Source organism: Argopecten irradians, chromosome 14 (genome assembly GCF_041381155.1).
Source record: "Argopecten irradians isolate NY chromosome 14, Ai_NY, whole genome shotgun sequence".
In the NCBI taxonomy this organism is placed as follows: Eukaryota; Metazoa; Mollusca; class Bivalvia; order Pectinida; family Pectinidae; genus Argopecten; species Argopecten irradians.
The window spans coordinates 26,006,603-26,021,461 of NC_091147.1; the positions used below are offsets into that span (position 1 = coordinate 26,006,603).

General features: G+C 33.1%; 1 protein-coding gene across 1 annotated transcript in view; it reads right to left on the reverse strand.

The window, feature by feature from the left end:
- The window catches only part of LOC138307114 (fibrillin-2-like), a 58,870-nt gene extending 49,362 nt beyond the window's left edge, over nucleotides 1–9,508 (reverse strand). Inside the window, exons 1-15 of the mRNA XM_069247744.1 lie at nucleotides 9,440–9,508; nucleotides 7,417–7,487; nucleotides 6,934–6,978; nucleotides 6,236–6,447; nucleotides 5,856–5,968; nucleotides 5,531–5,598; nucleotides 4,978–5,228; nucleotides 4,290–4,408; nucleotides 3,965–4,032; nucleotides 3,228–3,601; nucleotides 2,596–2,708; nucleotides 1,875–1,942; nucleotides 1,036–1,304; nucleotides 414–526; nucleotides 176–243 (exon numbers count right to left, since the gene is read on the reverse strand). Coding sequence (XP_069103845.1) covers nucleotides 176–243; nucleotides 414–526; nucleotides 1,036–1,304; nucleotides 1,875–1,942; nucleotides 2,596–2,708; nucleotides 3,228–3,601; nucleotides 3,965–4,032; nucleotides 4,290–4,408; nucleotides 4,978–5,228; nucleotides 5,531–5,598; nucleotides 5,856–5,968; nucleotides 6,236–6,447; nucleotides 6,934–6,978; nucleotides 7,417–7,487; nucleotides 9,440–9,496 — 2,009 coding nt within the window. The 5' untranslated portion in view covers nucleotides 9,497–9,508. The remainder of the gene's footprint in view (nucleotides 1–175; nucleotides 244–413; nucleotides 527–1,035; nucleotides 1,305–1,874; nucleotides 1,943–2,595; nucleotides 2,709–3,227; nucleotides 3,602–3,964; nucleotides 4,033–4,289; nucleotides 4,409–4,977; nucleotides 5,229–5,530; nucleotides 5,599–5,855; nucleotides 5,969–6,235; nucleotides 6,448–6,933; nucleotides 6,979–7,416; nucleotides 7,488–9,439) is intronic.
- Between the last annotated feature and the right edge of the window lie 5,351 nt (nucleotides 9,509–14,859).

Genomic DNA, 14,859 nt, shown 5'->3' on the forward strand with positions numbered 1-14,859 from the left:
AACTTTTATGGTGTGCCACTGCACATAAATACAATTTAATTATGAGTCTATTAAAACATTCTTATAATTACCAATGTCGTTATTAGATTCTTAATCCTAATTGCTAAACGGTCTATTGTTTTTCTTTTATTATCATTTTGCATGATGTAAATGGATCATGAAAATGAAAACTTACCCGAAATTCATTATGTAGCATTCCAAGAATTCTGAGTTCAACACACTGTTGTTGTAAAATTTCTTCACCTGTTAATATAATATGGTTACGTGAAACAACTGATGAATATCAACTACAAGTTGAGATAAATTTTAAATATGAAGTCATGAGAAACAGATTGGTTGCTTTAGTATAATTATAATCATTAAACGGATTTTTCTTCTATACAGTATATAAGAAACTGCTTTATTACACTTACATCACTACAAAGGCTTTTCTCCTGTTGTTTGAAAGGATACGTAGCTCTATCAGAGTATTCAATTGGAAGACTCCTGTTGTACAAATTACAAGTGAGATCTACCTTTGTTGCCGCTGAAACAACAAAATGCGATAGTATAATTGTTATGATGGTAAATACATTGAATAGATTTTAAAAATGAAGATTTTTTGCTACTTATTCATTTGAACTTGTTGGTGTAAGTGACCCTAAAAGTACAAAATCAAGATAAAATGATATAAACACAAGACACGAAGTAATATCATTACTATTTTACAACCAACTACAAAAAAGAATATATACTGTATATTTACTTTTATTCGCGAGGGATTCAATTTCGCTACCTTCGCGGTCTACTTAATCTCCGCGAAATTACATACCCGGGAATAAAAGAGGAGAGGAGCGAATGACAAAATTGATACTCTATATGTAGCTACTGAGTACTGACAATATGCGTTCAATTTTCGCCTTGTATTAGTATCCAAAATAAAACCGCGAATTGTTCTCTTCGCGAAAAGTTTAACAGTACAGTAAATGTTTTGCACATTCTCAATTAGCTAAAACAATGTGTTTTAAGTTTTATAGCAAAATAAAATATACTTACAATATACAATGGTGGTAGTGGCAGACACAGCGGTAGATATTGTTGGAGAAATGTTGATCGTCTTTGTATCCACAGTGTAATTTGTGACCTTGAGGTCAAGGTCAGATCGGTCCCAAATTAACTTCAGAGCTCCGATATCTACCAGATCAAAGCCGTCCCGCATTTCGTGAGGCGCAACATTCTTAAATACGTGTGTGATGTCATCCCTTATATAATCTCCGTTGGGAGCCGAAAAGGTGAGGTGAAAGTTGACATTGCTCGGGAAGCGTCTGAAAACATGAAAAGGAACAATATACATTTACCTGTATTGAGAGACATTTATCAACTGCCGTAAATGAGATTTAGCTTTTAAGGTGACCTCTGACAGGGGTCATATTCACACGAGTTATAGAGTCCATTAGTCAATCAAATGCATCATGTAACGTACTGAATGTGTAGCTCAATCGGCTATGTTCATGTTACTTCTATTGAAGCTGGTAGGATCGAAATCCACACGATAGCGTCGATGAATTGAAACTTTTGAGACGACCACATCAGTTTATATAGAAATGTTGAATATTACATATAATATTGAATATAAACAATAAGTAGTTGGAAAAGCTGATTATTGAATATAAACAATAAGTAGATGGGAATGTCGATTATTGAATATAAGATTTGATATAAACAATAGGTATACGGAAATGTCAGTTATTGAATATTAACAATAACTATATGGAAATGTCGATTATTTAATATCAACAATAGGTAAAAGGAAATGTCGACTATTGAATACAAATAATAAACAGCAGTTATAACATCAAATAAATATTGTAATAATAAGACAAAAAACTACTTACTGGAAATAATCGATTTGGCACTGCTGTAAATGTTTGGAGACGCTTGCGGATTTGAAATAACGACGTAACTGAAAGTAAACACCATATCATATTATGTACAGTAAAAGTCATGTCATGATATTCTAAAACAAATAAAAAGATTTGTGTAAATAATATGGCTGAAATAATGTTTTAAATTTTATAATTTACTGTTAACGAACAAATCTCAGCAGTGTATTTTCTGTATACTATAAACCAACGTTCTTTCTCATGCAATTAACTTTACGCGGTCAAAGTAAATTCGCGAACGTTTATATACGAGAATCTATATCGGGCTAACTTGTTATGAGAAGCATTTCCATTCTGTTTTTATTCGCAGATATTTATCTCTGCAAACTGGTTTTGTAACAGAATTCGCGAAAATAATTAGTTGCGAAAGAATGTTGGTTTAATAATGATTTACACAGTCACTTATATATCTGTAATGAAAACTGTACAAATTTATCACTGGGCTAACCGATTCAAGATTGCTTTTAAACTAAGATTTGAATTCGATGAAATGTGTGATTTACAGCATTGCTACCTTTACCGTTTTTATGTTTTCAACGTTATATTTTTTTAATTAAAATATGTCATAACATATTTGCTTTCTATATCCCTAGTGACAATAGATACACCAACTGGTTCACACACAAAAAACATAATTCGATATAACAAGATATAAAGAGGTAGGTAATATTACTTCATCACAGAACGTCGACTGGAGTTCGTGATATCGCTGAGAGTTTGGATTAGCCAGGTCACTCGTGTATTTGAAGTCGTAGAGACCATACGTCATATTGGCATATGTGGCATCTAAAATAAACCGACGTTAAACATAAAAATACAGCAAATGTTAACCTTTGTTCATTTTTGCAACAACGAAATTGCTATTGAGATTAAAAGACAAACAAACAAATACCGATAGTTGGTAACGAATCTTATTTCAAATGCGACTAATAATATTTGACTTGTGTGAGCCGTTAGCTTTTCATTTTTCTAAATCTTTAATTTTATTTTCATTTCATTTGATATATATCAACAAAAGTACAGAGGAGTATGATGGAAAATGGAGATACCAGGTCATAATTTCAAGACGCACATTTAACGAGAATCAACAGGGAAATATTTTTTAATAATTGTTCTTAAAAGTGAATTATATATATACATTTTCCTATTGGAATCATGTCAGGAAGCACATACCAAAAACGTACAAAATAAATGTACTTTTGATACGTCGACAGAATAAACTAATTTATTAGCATATCTACCAATCATCCCCCTTACAGCGCTATCATTATATATTTTTGGAAATGAGTTATGAAGATGACCTACCGTACACTACGTAGACGGTTGATGTTCCGGAGCTCCCTGGCTGAGTCAACATCGGCGTCTCACTGACGTATACTGTCTTGGTCAGTGTATCGATCTGCATAGAGGTGGTCAGTGTAGACTGAGCGCCTTTAGAGGGCATAATAGTGGCCTCTGTTCTCCAAACAATCTTGACCTCTATACCATCGAGAATAACCAGAAGATCGCCCACTAGATATGTTTTGAGTTTATCTAATTCTGTGTCTTTATCATCCACTATGAATTCTGGAGCGTTTTTCTTTATTAGTGAAATAAAATGGTCGACACTGAATCCCCAAGGATGTTTAAACATGAGAGAAAACTGGCCCTTGCTGTAACTTTTACCCTGATCGGGTGGCCTGAAATACAAAATATCAGTAAACGTTTATGTATGAATAATCATCAAATCACGATTTTACTTCTAGCAATGTGTCCTTTTTGCAAAATTGTTCATGCGGGTGTCTTGATTTTGGCATTTTATTTAAACATCATGTATATCAGACCACGATTTCCTGAAACAAAGTTAAGCCAAACGCTGATTTAAGCTAAATTGTTACATCGTTACAAATGTTACATAAAGATAGTCTAAACTTTTGATTCGAAAGATCGGAGCAAGAATGCAAACGTTGTTATCTTCATTTTCGAATCACTGTCACCGTCAGTGAGATTTTTCTAATTTCAACAGATATCTTAATATTTTATTAAGAGAGTAATTTACTTACAGGAAACCTGTCATTGTGCACATTTGGAAGGAATCTTTCAAATCACTTCGAACGTAAAATGTTTCTAACTGAAAACAAAATTAACATTATATGCCAATATTGAACGTTAAATGAACGGTTAACATCATCTGGCATGGTTAAACAATATCTACATGTAATTATATATTTTATAATATCACGTAATTACATGTACCTGTATATCTAATGTATCACAACGCCATGCAACAGCAAGAATCTACGATTAGCATTTTACAATAATGTTCACATGGGCAATAAATCTACATTTATGAAAATGAAAAGTATACATTATAACCAGTTGACCTACATTTTTACAGAATGCACGTGCCAGTGATGATGCACGTGCTCCGTTGATATCTTTGAGATCGTTGCCGTATGTGAGGTTATATAGATAAACTGTCAGTTCTGCTATCATCGTCTGGTCAGCTGAAATAAAAAAAATATACTTAAACTTAGAACAAATGTCTTTGCTCAAATGTAGTACCAACCAAATGAAGTGAACATCAAATTGTACGCAAATAACACAGCTTTGTTTCATTCAATATAACTACACTCCCACTTTTATCAACATATGTTAAAATGAAATGAAAAATAAGCTATTAATCGCATCAAGAAATATCGTAAAAAGTGCATGCATATTAATTTCAAATTCAAAACTAATTTTCTTTCGCAGGAATTGCTGCATGATGCTTTAGCGCAATGTTTCTGAATTCGCTAACACAACGTTACCGCTAAAATACAATTGTACACCACTTGTGTAACTATAGCTTTTGACAGATGCTCAACAGGAAAAGTACGTGGAGGTACACGGTAAGTAGTGTGGTCGTTGTAACAACGATAAGTCGATTTCGAAATACTAAAACGGCGTGGGTAAAGTACAATTTAGTGTCGATTACAATAGTCCCACATTCCGGTGATTCTGACGTCATATGTTGATGTGATTTGTGTGACGTCATAATCACCGGAAGGTGTCTCGTATTTCAGAGGTTACTCACGATTTGGTGTGCTTGGCGTGGGTTTAATGGTAGTAGTAGGGGCAGGTCCCAAGTCAATGCCTACGTCAATGACGTCAACACTGCCGCCATCGAAAGGTTCTATTAGAAGTGTTCCGATCATCCTCAATTCTCTATCATTCACTCGGATCTTCTTGGATTTATCCTTGATTACTTGTATCACATGGTTCTGCATCAATGGGTATCGTTTACCCTTAAATGTCACGTGGGTATTTACGGTGACAGGGTTATTTCTAAAATGCATCATTAATTTGAAATTAATATGAAATTAAACATTATTAATTGATTGAACGGTACTGTAAATTGTTTTTTTTTCGCAGCTACTAAGTTTTCAAAGGATTTTTTTGAGAAGATTTTCTTTTGTGGAGTGAAAAATTTATATAATGAAAGAAAGTCAGTTACAGTAAAATATCATTGAATTAAAAGAATGCTATTATAGTAGTAATACATGTATGATTTCATCTTTATGATCATTTTCAGAATATACTTGATTCGAATGGCATACAAGACAGTAATTGATTTCACCAACACTTACCCAAATCCCTGAACATGGCAGTCATGGTATCGACTACTCAATAGACTTGAACTGAAAATTTTGGCAATCTGCAAATACAGAAAAAAATACAAAATGTAATAACATTCATTTTACCATTCCAGGGATGAGTTTGGAAGGAACAATAAAGAAAACATCAAAACGGTCTGTTAGGACAGGAAACTTTAAGTATAGAAACCTACAATAAGATTTCAGAGAGCAAACTCCACAATATATATATCATCATAGAAAGGCTGCAAGGCTTTATAGATGTTATTGTCAATCTTTATATAAAAAACAATAATGGTACATAAAACATTAGACTTACATCCTCACAGAAAGGAATGGAGTGTCGCAGGTACTCGTTAGAGAAGTTAAAGGCGAGGTCATCACTCCATGTTAGGTTGTATACACGGACAGTCAGATTAATCAACACCGCATCTACAAATCAGATTTTACATGAATTGTTCTCCAAAACAAAAGTGGTTTACCACAATGGATCAAATTTAGATTTATTTATTGATTTATTATTTGTTTGTTCTTATTCATTTATTTCTGGTTTTTTTTTTAATGTTACCTTTTTGAACATGTCAGGAAGCATTAAGTTCCCTATTGCTCAGTTTCTTAAAATTGTTTGTATGTGTTTTTCTCTCCTGGGATACTAAAACTAACCAGCAGGATGACGTAGTACAGAAAAAATCCACTTACCAATTACTCCATAATCTGGGATTGGTGTCGGCGGAACTGGAACCTTCATGTTCGTGACGTCTACGACAAAGTCTTTAATTAACATCACATGGAATCCATCTTTAAATATCTTTTTTGTTCTTTCTCGTAATGTTCGCATTATCTCCCCTTGCGTGACCATGCCAGCGAAAGACAGGTCGAAATCTACTATCACAGTCTTTCCGCTTTGTGTCCTGAGAAAAAAACCGAAACCGATATTGATTTATTTAGATTAAAACATATATAAAATATCAAATTCCTAACTTACTACAGAGGATACATCAGATGATCTCATTTAGATTTTGTGTACAGAAAATAAGGAAATTTACGCGAGGGGGACAGTTTTGCGACTTACGCGAAGATCGCTTAATCGCGAAACTTTACCCGGGCGTAATCGTTTATATATGTATGAACTTTGTTGATACTCGCAAAAATAACACCACGAAATGTGTACAGGTGCGATTTGCGAAACTAAGCACACGCAAAAATATCCGCGGTTACAGTACCTGTGTGCTTTATCTTATTCTAAAATCGAAGTGCTATAAGCAGTTAACCAAAGATAAAAATATAGGCACATATATTGATTCTATATATCGAAATGAAATAAAATAAGTACATCTAAAACACTATTTTCACAGATATGCAGAGAGCGATTTGAAACAAAAAAAACTCATACTTACCCAATTATACCTGAACATTTACAGGCAACAGGATTTGGGTTAACTCTGAAAATTGAAAGGAAAGATATTTATTTCATCAAATTATTCTTTCAGTTACGGCCCTACACAACATTGTTTACAACAAATACTCTAAAAACATATAATAAGTATGGAATTACATAAAACTAATACCGTATAATACAAGTGTACTTTAAATACCTTATAAGACACACAAAGAACTTTTAATCCTTATCAATACCATCTGCATACTTTCTTTCATGACTACTAAATTTCGCGATTTCCGCTTCAAACATTTTCGCGGAGATAAAATTTCACGAATTTAAAATTGAATGAAAATTTTTATTGTTTAGTTGTGAAAGAATTGTGGAAGGAATCAATTTGCGGACCTAAAATTTCTCGAATTTCCCTTGATCGCAAAATTCGCAAATATGTATTGCACGCGGAGGAAAGTTTGTATACAGTAACAAAGACAAAAAAAGTTACCTGAGAGCTTTGACGCTGCACGCACGATACTTGTCAGAGATGTAGCCCGCATTCATAAAATACTTGTCAACCTAAAACAGAAAGCAGACATCAATGCATTTATGTATCGATATCGTAACACAAAAACGCATTATTCATTTTCTATGATTATTGAATCATAAAAATGTTTACAATATGCACGTTAATGAAGAAATGACATGGAAAGAACAATTGAAATACCATGCATGAGTATTACACTTCAACCAAGACTTTAATATTTTCGATGACGCTTTCATTAGATTCACAACGTTAAAACAGTTTTGTTTTCCATTTTTTTTTTTTTTTTTTTTTTTTTTGACAGTTTTATCTTGGTATAGTGAATTCATTACCATCCTAAAGAATCGGTGTTCATTTCATGATATCGCTGAATCGCTGTGGTCGGATCGCTGTAAGCTAGTTCTAGCTTGTGAAGATACATCGTGGTCATTTAATTACTGGTTACAGTTTCAACTGTCACTTCACTTCCGGTTGCGCATAGCATTAAAAACTGTACAGCCTATTTACACAAGTACTGGTAGCATTTATATTTTTTTTGCAGTTTTATCTTTGGTATTGTGAATTCATTACCATCCTAAAGAATCGGTGTTCATTTCATAATATCAAAGAATAAAAAAGAAAGATTCTGTGTTTGAGTTGTATTCACAAAGGCAATAATTCATATATCAGTGATAAAGATAACACAAGACAACATATAAAGAAACACATTATTTACTTTCTGATAACCACCTTACGACATTCATCGTTTTTGCTGCCATAGATGGAAACGAGCCAAAACTAATGACACATCTATGTCAAGACGTAAAGATATCATAAAAATTATAACGAATAACAAGGAGGGGTTCCGAGCGTGAGTGAATGTTACTATCTTAGGAGCCATCTTCATAAAGAAACACGTAAATGCTCGAGAAGTCCCTAACTTTTATTGGTAAGAAACAGTTCTTCCAAGATATTAGACACATTAAGATCCGAACACATACAGTTGTTTATTCTTTCAATGATACATAGATTTTCGAGAATTCCAAATGTTTAATTTATTGGTAATACAGATTTTTGAGATGTTTAGTTTACTGTCTGAAGGACTGGTTTTTGTCAAATATATATATATATAAATAATGTAAACAAGTAGAATAACAAATATTTAACTCATTCGCAATAACATTTTAATGAATTTACACGTTTAAGTCTCAATTAAATTACAGATAAATTGAGAGAATACCTTTCTTGGGGGAGGCAATTACCTCGTACATATTTAGCGTTCGCATTTTTTTTCTTCTGCGCGACAAGCCATCAATACATGCACTATTTCACCTTCGTTTGTGACGTTTGAATAAATTAAGTCTAACTATCCAATGAGAAGGTAGCTTTGACCTCAAGTCTGACAAATTAATTGTTGGCCATGATTTCGCCCACTGATCTATAACCGCGGTGACTTTTACGGTACAATTATTGGTGTGGTCATTGCGCGGTAATAATTCGGCCATTATGATATGATCGCTCCATCAAGTGACCAGTCGTCCATTTCCGACTCTTCTAATGCAATTCTCGCATGTTATTATATATCAATATTGCTACCGATATTTTACTGTAAACCAGTATATTTCCGCGTACAATCAAATATCGCGTTTAAGTGTTGGGTAAGAAACCGCGAAAAGAGATCACCGCAAAACTGGTCCAGCACAGGTGTATTAAAACTGCAAAATGGCGCATTAAAATCGTTATAAAATGACGTTAGAGTTTAAAATGTGTATTAAATCGCGGCGTATAATCGGTTTACATCATTTACAAAGTCTTTGTCATAACATATAAAAACTTTCTTTCGCTTTTTGATTTTTTTTTCACACTATAAGATATTTCAATGCTTACTTTATCATTGTTATGCCTCTTCAAAACTTTAAGTTGTTATTTAGAGGAATGAATTTTATTATTTATCGGAAGGAATTTACAATTAAGGGATATTCGCTTCTGAAAACAAAGTGAGTATTACCTCTCCGCAGAACGGGTCTGCTATCTGTTTGAAGTTGGCAGACGACATGTTAGCCATTTCCGGCTGCCATGTTTGGTTCAGCAAGGGCACTGATACGCTGGCTGTGTGTGCATCTGTAGATAAAACATAGCGAAATATCAGTATAAATCTGTAAAATGACTATAGGTATTTTGTAAATGCTTGTTTGTGAAAAAGTAAAGTTTTTTATGTATTTTATGTATATCACAGCACGGGAGACTCAACTCTTGATTTTGGGATATTGTCATAATGAAATATTATACTACATAATATAGAAATGGCTAAGATGAAAGGTAAAACACATTTGAAATATATCTGTTTTAAACAATTGAAAAAGTGACATTTACATCTGCATGTATTTACAGAATGTTCCAAATCATCCTCCATTTTACACATGTGAAAAATAAAGCAAATAGACATTTCTGAATGCCGTTTATTTTATGTATTTTATGACATGCAAAATATAAACTCATCCCTCTTTATATGCAAACAATATTGTATTTTGACGACATTTATAATGCGTCATTTAATAGATAGGTGGATTGAAGACGAACCAAAATGTAGTCCAAGTGGTAATATGATTGGTTTAATCCAATATATATTCAGTCTGAGCATTTTGCAGAGCTAGCTACTCCCTTGTGGCTGGTATTATGACGTTATAAATTTTAGTAAAACCCGTGTCATTTTCTCTTAAATGTATGACGTTACGCTCGAAAAGACATGACGTCAAAATACCTACTCGCAAGGGCAATTAACTCTATATAATTGCATAATAGGCAATACAAAATTGGCAAATGATACGATTGAACATAAGAAAGGTGTGTCAATTGTATGTGTATACTACTAGATAAAAAATGATGAACTTTAGACTTACTTGAACTGATATGCCCAGGAGCTGAAATAGAAATAAAACATTTTATAGATTTAAGACATCAATGATGTAGTATTATGTTTAAATAGCTTCTCTCATCCTGTTTAATATTCTGATTGCGTGTAGTTTAAGCCTGCGAGGTCTTTTTTCTACCGAGACATCCACGGTCATACATAATTTATATTCTTTGGTATATTTAATTCGCAACTAATAACATCATATATCCGGAGATTAAAATATTATAAGTAAATATGATACAATTGTCTATAAGCATGCAAAAATCTTAGCAAGATTTAGGGGTCAAATTGAAGTAACACTAAAATATACATGTACCTTATCCCCAAAAGTTTTCTTTTTGTGTATGTACGGGAAATATCGGGTATTTGTTGTATTCCTATGTTAAGTTATATATCTTATTTCAAACTTCAACTCTCTAAATTCGCATTTTTTACATAGATTTTGCTACGTAATCAGATGAACTTTATTTCAGCAAGCAGTATTTCTATAATAGCTGACGTTATGGCCAGGCGGTCTTTACATGTATGTAATATTGTGTTGGAATTGGTCATTTGGGATAAAAGAATATGTTCTGATTTAAGCATGTGGTCACTAAGACAGGTTTTACTGTTGTTGTAAATTCACCACTAGTATAATACACCTCACAGTGCCGCTGACCACTCTATGAGTCTTCTCTATACATTTACATGAATCACTATCATCCTCCTAATATATACCAACCCTAACACAATATAATACCGGTTATGTATTAGATGAGTTGCTCTCAGCGATCTTTATATAAGTTTTGGTGGATACCATCTAGCTAGTCATTGAGAAAACACGTTTCATATAGGAGGTGGATGCATTCCCATCAAAGTAGGAACATTTATCAGTATAAGGAGTTATACCAAGAGCTGCCAGCGTCCTGTCAACTGGCTTGACCTCTAGACAGGGTCAAGCCCCTGAGGTCTTTCTGCACTTACAACTGTCACACCAGAGTCTAACCCTAGCCGTTATGTGTTTGATAACACGTACTGATTTATTATCATTATACTCATTCCGTGGGGTCATTGTTTTGAAAAAAATGAAAATGGAAACAAAAATCTTACATAAAGAAGGATGACCAATTAGAATTTTGACATGTAATAGTAGATTCCTCGCGTTCTAAAAAAACATCAGTTAGAAAATTACTTATTTCACTTATTATATTTCTGAGCATCACCCTCTCGTATTCTAACCATGTCTGTGCGATCTTATATAAACATATATTATCACATTTCTGTTTCTCTGTTTCATTGTTACATATAAGTTTAAAGTCCCCATTTCGGATACAAGTGCCGCAAAGGTTACGGATTTATTAAGTTTTAAACTTATTTCCAAATTGTATTTCTTTGTGTTTTATTGTTACTAAGTGCTATCTCTGTTTTATTGTGTAAAAATGAAACTGAATGAAATAAATTCATATCAAAACAACTTGGATTTATTAATTAATCTGTCATGATATTTTCGTATTTTGCTTCATTTGCGATAATGTATATCAGGTGAGCTCTGCAATTACGGAAAAGTCTCATCCATGGCATTTTTATTCTTTATCTTTTGTTAAAAATGCTTTACTCTCAACTTATTGTTAAAATGTTTATTCCGATTTTTTTTTATCTGTATCAATGTATGTAATGTACAAACGAAATGTGTTATTTGTAATTTGAATTTATTTATGTAGTAGCATTATAATGCAACATAACGTGAAATTATTTTGTTTTATCCATGTACGCGATACAGGGCCAATAGTATTTAAGACTTTTTAAAATGGAATATTTATATTTCCCATACTTTGATTCTGTTATAAATGAACAATGAATAAAATCGTAAAATTCTTTAATGAAGCTTTAATCTACCTTTGCCCTCAACTGAAGAAATCTGAACTTTCTAAAAGATCTTTGCTGTATATTTCATAAATGTTTCAATGCAAATGTACTTATTGTATATATTTATCTATTTATCTCTTAAGGGAAGGTATCATAGTTAAATATTAAAAATATTTGGATTCCGTGTACACATTTATACATAAAAAACGCATAAAAGTATTTTCATTTATATATTCAAAGATTTATTTTCTTCAGTTAAACATCTCACGATTGTTTTATTTATTTTCTTCAGTTAAACATCTCACGATTGTTTTATATATATATATTATCACTAATCCTGTGTGCCATGCCTGTATAGATATCTCCCGACTAAATCTGCCCCTGGAGGACTGTCCGCTGATGATGAGTAACCCAACTGTCCAGAAGACGAGTGTGGTTATAAGGTGGTGACTGACAGCACGTGCAGTACACCTCCGCCCCCGGCCCTCAACAAATTGGAGCTATCATTTCTCATTGTGTAGCGGGAGTCGTTAATTTTTCACCACACCACAAGACGAACCTCCGGGCTCAGTATCACAGGAGAAACTTAATGTTTCTCCATAAGTTTCTTAATGTTTCTCCATATCACTCCTTACAGTAGATAGTTGTAAGGATTGATACCGAGAGATTTTAGTCATCGAAAAAAAAAAAGACATGAAAACATGCATTGATATGAAAAAAACATATTAAGATTTATTTTTCTTTTGGGTAAAAATGAAATAAAAAAATATACTGAATGCATTTATTTCTAATCTCAGCTCTATAAGCTGTCAAAGATTCATCACTTTATGTTACTGCAAAGCAACTTTCTTTCGCGACTAATAAACTCGCGATTTCCATTTTAAGATAAGTCCGGGAAGATTAAAATTCCCGGATATAAAAATATGGGGTAAATAATGACTCGCAGCTATAAACTTTGGCGCATCTACCCTGATCGCGAAATTTGCGAAAGTAAAAAGCTCACGAAAGAAAGATGGTTTACAGCTGTCTGATGTTTCATGACCTGAATACTGTAAACTTACTGTAAAACAGCATATTTACGCGGCGATATAGTTTCGCGATTTTGAAGTCCAACGCCCTTTAACGGTAAATATGACCAATGAAAGGTACCGATAACACAACTTTCTCTCCTATTTTTTATAGGATTTACAGCAAATTCCAGCTTAGTGGTAAGTACGTTGGCAATCGTTATAAGAGGTAAAAGTTGTTAAAGCGTGTTTTAAACGTAGAGAAATACAGGTTAGACCTAAAAGGGCAGAGAGTCTTCCTTATATCTGTATTATATGTTATTTTAGCGGTTTATGATGGGATCACACAAAGATTTTTGTGTTATATCTCCGTAACGTTTAAAGAAAATTTCGTCAATCCTTATAATCAAACATTTATAGATATTTTTCATAATTCCATATTAATAGACGATTTTTCTATGAAACAATCACGCCGTTGTATCAACCAATCAGAACCGACATTACAAACGTAAACGTCATTTTTCCTTTAAGCGATGATAAATTAATTTTAATGCCATTGGAAATGCTCGTTACAAGCTAGATCAAATTATGACGTCATACGTACCATCCATTAAGAGGAAGTACACCAACAGTCCCACTCCAAAAGCTATGAGTAAAGCTCCCACCAATAATAACAGCACTAAACCAAGTCTCTTTTGATTATGTCTTTCACCGGATTTCAATTTCCTTCTGCTGTTTATGGAAGAGTTACTTGTGGAGATATTATACAATTCGTTGGCCGCCGCGAGACCCGGTCCTGCACCCATGGAATTGTGGGTATTATAATGATGGTGGTGGCGGTGTTTCTCTGTTCTGTGATAATTCCCGAATTCATCTTCATATCCGTCGTTGTCATGGTAACGTCTTTGTAACTGGAAATGATAAAAATAGGTATTAGTAATGAGTAAGTCTACTGGATTCAGAAAATGTATGACGCACTCAATGTTTAGAATTGTTCGAGATACTTTTGGCTGTGTGTTGCACCTTCTGGTGGGTAAAATAAAGACAAGCCACTGAAATTAACAAAGGCATCACGAAAGTCTTTCATTGTTTATGTTAAACATCGTTAGAAGAGATATATGGAACCACACTCTTTATTTCACAGGTGTTTAACATATGTAATGTTTAGTTTGATTTGATACCTATGGACATTGTTGTAACTTAAGGTATTTCCTTTAATTATTACAAAGAATGCGGTTGAAATTAGACCCAGACGAGAAAAATGTTTGAAGAGGATATTTAAACAACTACCAAGAGAGGTCACCAAAAATAGTACCTGTTGGAAAGATAAAATATTGAACATGCACAAAGTGCGAATAATGCCAATCTCTTAGAATTAGAAATCATTGATATCATACATTGATAATCAATCATTGGCCTACGAAATACAACTACATATTAAGAATTTTTTATATTGTTCAGATCAACATTATGAAAAAGTCAAAAGTCAAAAGTCTAAAGAGCACATATGGAAACGCCAAATTTATACACACCATTTAACTTTTCATTTTGATGCAAAAGCGCAAACATATAACGGCGCCAAATATCCCAATTCATGGTATTTGATGAAATACTTTTAAGCTGTAATACATTTATTATCAGACCTATATGTGTATGATCAAT